This window comes from Neophocaena asiaeorientalis, unplaced genomic scaffold (assembly GCF_003031525.2).
Source record: "Neophocaena asiaeorientalis asiaeorientalis breed wild unplaced genomic scaffold, Neophocaena_asiaeorientalis_V1.1 scaffold191, whole genome shotgun sequence".
Lineage (NCBI taxonomy): Eukaryota > Metazoa > Chordata > Mammalia > Artiodactyla > Phocoenidae > Neophocaena > Neophocaena asiaeorientalis.
The window spans coordinates 1,841,071-1,847,070 of NW_020175105.1; the positions used below are offsets into that span (position 1 = coordinate 1,841,071).

Sequence of the window (6,000 nt, forward strand, 5' to 3'; positions counted from 1 at the left end):
GGACAAGGATGGCAGAGTGGAGATTGGAAAAAAGGGCTCAGAACTGGCTGTGTGTTCTGTTAGGTGTTTGCCCAAGAGTTTGGTGATTGGCAGTTTATTTCTAAAATAATGCCTCTTCTTGCCCCCAGATGACTACCTCACCCTCATGTCAACTTGATGGGGTTTTCATCAACCACTCCTAACCTGTGGTTTCTCCATCTCTAAAATTAAAAAGGAGATGGACCTCTAACCTCTAGAAGTGGTCTATCTTGTATACAGATTCAGAAAGAGTGTGTAGGAATGCAGCTGTTACCGTACAAGCTGGCAGGGTATTGGTGGGATTGAAAGAGCTCCGAGTTTGAACTCAAGAGAGGCTCAGACCCAGCCCTTCTACTACTTTTATTTCTATTTATTTAGAGTGATCTCTTAATTGATTGGACTTTACATGCCACTCTTTTCAAGAAGCTTCTGTAGGTATTCTGTTTTCATAATTGCTTTGTGTTTGAGGAGGTCTGCCTGCTGCCTTTCTACCTGAAGAGCATGCTGACAAGTATGTGATGTTGTTCACTCTTTTTTTTCCCCTGGGAACTTTTTAGATCTTGCCATCATGACTGAAGGCAAGATTTTCATTTTCTCTCTGAATGCCTGAAGAGTTTTTTCTTTAACCTAAAAGTTAAATACCCTAACTGGGATGTGTCTTGGTGTTTTTGCATTCTGAATAAAAATTTCCTGACATTTTAATCTGGGGATTCCCTTCTTTTCTCTTTTATTTCTTGGAAATTCTCTTTTTTATAAGTATATATTTCGTTTCATCTGCTGTGATCTCTATTCAGAGATACCAGATGTCCTTATGTTGGAGAGTTTGTCTTCCATATCTGTTAGCATTTCTCTAAGTTTATTTTTTTGGCTTTTTCACATTTATTCACTGTTATTATCTTGTGTTTTTCCTCTGTGTTAGTAATTCCATTTTTAGGAGTTTATGTTCTATTACTTGATGTTTCTAATCCATGTGTTAATTCTGTAATAATACTGTTTGGACCTCATTTTGTTTCCTGAGATCGAAAATCTCTGTTTTCATCTTATTCTGTTGTTTTAGCCTGCCATGTTTCAGTATCTTTTTTAATTGAATCCGTGTCACAAAGCAATTATGAAACATTACTTCTCTTCCTTGAATTAAGCTTTTCCCTAGGATGGGCTTAGTGGTCTGTGTTTCACTTCCTTTCTTCCCTTGTCTTGCTAGAAAATATCTTCACAGCAACCATGACCTTTTCTTTTCATCTTGCTTATTCAGCTTGGGCTGATAGAGTTTGATTGACATGTCTACATTCTTCCTATTGTATCTGAGATTTTTTTTTTTTCCTGTGAGAGCTATTGACTTTTCTCAATACTGAAAGAATGCCAAGGATGGGGTTGGGAGAGTTCAGGTGATGCGAAGTGCAGCCTTTGTTAAAAGAGTTCCTCTCCGCCCTCTGTCCCTCGTTCTGAGACCTGGTTAAATGCCCGAAACCAGTTATCACTGTACCGTACCTGGTTGGGGAGTATTTCCCACAGGGGCCTGCTCTGGCCCTTTGGGCTATTTCCTCCCAGTGTACAGCATTGAGGACTTAACTCCTGTCTCCCATCCAGAGAACCAGTCTCACTGCTCACTTGGCCAGGGTCACCTGGTCTCATTAGCAGAGGTTTTAACTGCTTTTTGATCATAAGTGGGAAAAGACACCTATTTGAATTGATTCTCTATGGATATGAGGATATTAGGGAAAATGCTGAAGATTTTGTTGATTCATACTTAAGGTTTTTGTAAGTGAGATCAACAGCCAAGCTTTGCCATGTATCTCATGCCAGAATTTTCTTTCCTTGGTCCTTGATTTTTTATAAACATGTATTTCATTAGACTATGTACCTTTCTTTAGCATATTGCCAAAGTGAATGTTGTGGGATTTTCTCACTTTGTGGAATAGTAGGGAAGAGAAATTCTGTGGGTGGTTTTAATATACCACGTGAGTCTGAAATCTATGTTGTTGTTTTTTATTTCCTACATCCTTTTGTTGTTGATTCCCAGTTTTAAAAACAACAGATTTCAGTGGTTGCTTAGGAAACCACAGAAGCATGACTTTGGGAGAAACAGGATGATTAGGTGGGAAAGCACCATTTTTGGTGGAGCTGTAAGCACTTTTATATGTATCAGAATTGTCTGTGAAGTCCACTCCCCTCCCCTCCCTGCTGGGGTTTGGTGGAGGGACAGACTGAGATACCAGCCAGAAGGGACTCCTTCTCCTCTGAGGTTAATGTAACCAGACACTGGGCACCTCGACACAAAAACAGGAAAAAAAAAAACCCACGTGGTTTCTGTAATGCTACTCAATTACTTCTAACCTTAAATGGGGAGAAACACCACTTCTGTGATCCCTGCCACCCAACTTACGTAGAAATTCCATTCTGTTGCAGTTCTGCAGAGGGCGTGGCAGTCCACTGACAAGTTTCTTTGTGTCATCCGGGGGTCACATTGTACTGTTGTCAGGGCGTGTGTCGCTCCTGACCACCAGCAGATTTGAATGAATGAGAGCCAGGCCGCTGTATGATACACATCCCTAACAAAGCAAGAAGTGGGACCTAATGGTGCTTTCTCGTATGATGGGGCATACTCCTGGACAGTGATCAAAGGTTACAGACATTTTTGAGGATGATTAATAAGTCTACGAACTGTGGAGCAATTTTTCCTTTCGTTGCTGAGAACTAGCTGCAGACCGTGCTGTCAGGTTTCAGTGTGGGAGGTGTGGGGGTCCTTGCTGTCACCAGCCGCTCCAGCCACCATCAGCTGTAACCTGGACCCTTAGGCAGCCGGAAGGCATTCCTCACCTTTGCCTCCCGCCAGTGACCGAGAAGGGTGCTTCCTTCCTTCGGACCTTTCTGTCTTCCTTCAGACACAGTCTCTGCAGGGTTTACCCAGCCTACTGATCCGCCCAGGGCTCTGGCCACCTTCACCCATCCCTTCAAGGCTCCAGTCTCCCTCTCCTCTCGGTCCCCTTGCTTCTCCTGTGTGGGACACACTTCACGGTCTGCAGCCAGCTCTTAGCAACAGAAGGATAAACTGCTCCATGCTTCCCAGACTTATTATTAATCCTTAAAAAAATCTGTGACCATTGATAAGTGGCAGGAATATGCCTCATCATACTAGAAAGCTTCATTAGGTCCCCGCAGCAAACCTTCCTTTCCTTTCATGCAACTTCTCAGACAGGGATGCACTGCATGTTATCATGTGTTAATGTCTGTCTCCCCTGTGGGCTGCTGAGAATGGGGACCACTGTTACTCGTTCGCCATTCTGTCCCTCCTGTCTGCTTCAGGGTGGACGCTTGGTGGAGATTTGGTGCGAGAAGGAAAGAAGCAGAGCGAGGGGTGAAACGTAAACAATTCAGACCTGCCTGTGGAGGGCCTCTCGTCCTGTGACTTATTAACTAACCACCGCTGAAAGTCCAGTGAATCAATAGCCCTGACCATGAGGACAGACAGTTCATTAATGAATTTGCTAATGAAGCCATGGTTTCCTACTGAGCTTAGAACCAGTATATCGGGAAGGTGTATCTTCAAGTATATTCATTTTATTTCATTGTGAAAATTTATACTCGAAAGTTAATTACAAGAAGTCAAATCTTTTCTCAAATTTCCCCTTTCCAGGGGAAGCGAGCTCGCCGCCTTCTACAAACCGTGATGTTAGACCCTACGTTTCTTGAGGCTAAGCTTGCTGACAAGTCCTTGACAACAATTCTCGGGCATCGTTCACGCTCAGTAATTGTTTGAAAGGACAAGTAAATGTAACCCCTGGAGCCTCCTTGCTTTGCTCCCGGCTCTCCACCCCGTGACTCTGCAGCACGGGCTCAGTGCTGCTAAGGGCTGGGAGGCGAGAGTGGAATTGGAGGCCAGGCAGGATGTGGAGGCCGGCACGTCCGACGATGCTTTTCACTCTCACGCGAGTCAGAGCCAGCTTTGTGCTACTGACAAGACTGATACCATTTCACTATAAAGAATACACAGTTTTCGTATTTTTGATTAAGCCTTATTCTAGCATATTAAAGATGGGAATTTAAACATACGAGATAATATTATTTTAAATAAGTACGTCGCACATTGTTGTAATCATATAATTATGTTTTAATTAAATAAATTTGATAAATTAAGCAGCCATTGTAAATTTCTTACAACAGTATATTGAAAACACATCATTTAAATATTAATGTTAAATATAAAAAGTTTATAACATCCGGAGTAAAAGACACAAGTATTGGTTTCATCCTTTTGGATATATGCTGTTTAAATTGGCACACCATCCTTATTTCCCCGATTCATTTATCGATCTGTCCAGACACATCGGTTTAAACGCCGACCCCGGGCAGAGCCCCGTGCCAGGAGCCCGGCAGGCAGAGATGTGTCAGCTCTCCCCCATGTTGGAGGTGCTCCCGAGGTCGGTGCCCCGCAGGTGTAGTTGTCGGCTCTTGCCGCCAGGTGCAGAGGTAACCTGGGCCTCTCTGACTGTCCCCCGCTTCCCACAGGGGACAAGTGCCTGTCGGACCTGCCCTACGACGGCAGCGCCAGCTACGAGAAGGAGAACGAGATGATGCAGACGCACGTGATGGACCAGGCCATCAACAACGCCATCAGCTACCTGGGGGCCGAGTCCCTGCGCCCCCTGGTGCAGACGCCCCCGGGCAGCTCCGACGTGGTCCCGGTGCTCAGCCCCATGTACCACCTCCACAAGCCCCACGCCGAGGGCCCCGCGCGCTCCAACCACTCGGCCCAGGACGGCGCCGTGGAGAACCTGCTGCTGCTCTCCAAGGCCAAGTCAGCGTCCTCCGAGCGCGAGGCGTCGCCGAGCAACAGCTGCCAAGACTCCACGGACACCGAAAGCAACACGGAGGAGCAGCGGGGCGGCCTCATCTACCTGACCAACCACTTCACCCCTCACGCGCGCAATGGCCTGTCCATCAAGGAGGAGCACGCGGCCTACGACGTGCTGCGCGCGGCCTCAGAGGGCCCCGCGGACGCGCTGCGCGTGATCGGCACGAGCGGGGAGCCCCTCAAGGTGTACAGGTGCGAACACTGTCGCGTGCTCTTCCTGGACCACGTCATGTACACCATCCACATGGGCTGCCACGGCTTCCGAGATCCCTTCGAGTGCAACATGTGCGGCTACCACAGCCAGGACCGCTACGAGTTCTCGTCCCACATCACACGGGGGGAGCACCGCTTCCACATGAGCTAAAGCACCCCCCACAGACCGACTGCTGTGCTTTGACCTCTAGGTCGTGTTTCGTTTTGTTCTGAGTTGGTTTGCTTTTGAAAACAAGAAGTTTTTCTTGTTAGATGCAGGGTTCCATTCGGGGCCCCCGAAATGCTCTCTTACTAGACGATTCTGTAGACCGCTGGCTGAAATCCCCTCCCCTGTTGCTCCCTAGAAATTGCTGTCCTCCAAATGATGGGTCACGTTCGGAGAGAATTTTATAAAAACAGGCGGAAGCCCGGGAAGGAATGAGCCGGTTCCGTGCTAAGCATGGGATTCACGCCCCAGATGGGGTTTCCGAGGTCCCAGGAGCCATGTGCGCAGCCCCTGAGCTGTGGTCGCGAGCTGACCCTGGGGGTGAGTGCCCCTACAGCAGGACCGGAAGCTGCGTGTGCATCCAGGGAAGACAGGCCACAGGTTCTAAACAGAGATACGATTCTAAGTGAAATTCTGCACGTTGTTGGGGACAAGTGACCATTGGGCAGAGGGAGCGAGGGGTTGCACAGCCTTTGGACTCATTCTCGATTTCCAGACCGTGAGGTTGCTCAGCCCACAGCTAAGCCTTCCGAGGCCTGTTGTCACGTGTTCCCCTGGGGCACCTGGGACTACTGTCCTCTGCTCCCTCATATCAGTACTTTTAAGGGCCCCCCACCAAAACCTATCACTACATTTTTAACACCAGTCCTGAAATTTGAACCTTAATTCCTTTTGAAATGTTCAGATGATAAAATCCCCCAGAAACCAAAAT

General features: G+C 47.2%; 1 protein-coding gene across 11 annotated transcripts in view; it reads left to right on the plus strand.

The window, feature by feature from the left end:
* IKZF1 (IKAROS family zinc finger 1) overlaps positions 1-5,240 on the plus strand; it is an 86,835-nt gene extending 81,595 nt beyond the window's left edge. For all 11 annotated transcript variants that reach the window (XM_024764350.1, XM_024764348.1, XM_024764352.1 and 8 more), the window contains one exon: positions 4,525-5,240. In XM_024764350.1, the coding sequence (XP_024620118.1) occupies positions 4,525-5,234 (710 nt within the window). In that variant the 3' untranslated portion in view covers positions 5,235-5,240. The remainder of the gene's footprint in view (positions 1-4,524) is intronic.
* Positions 5,241-6,000: the final 760 nt, after the last annotated feature.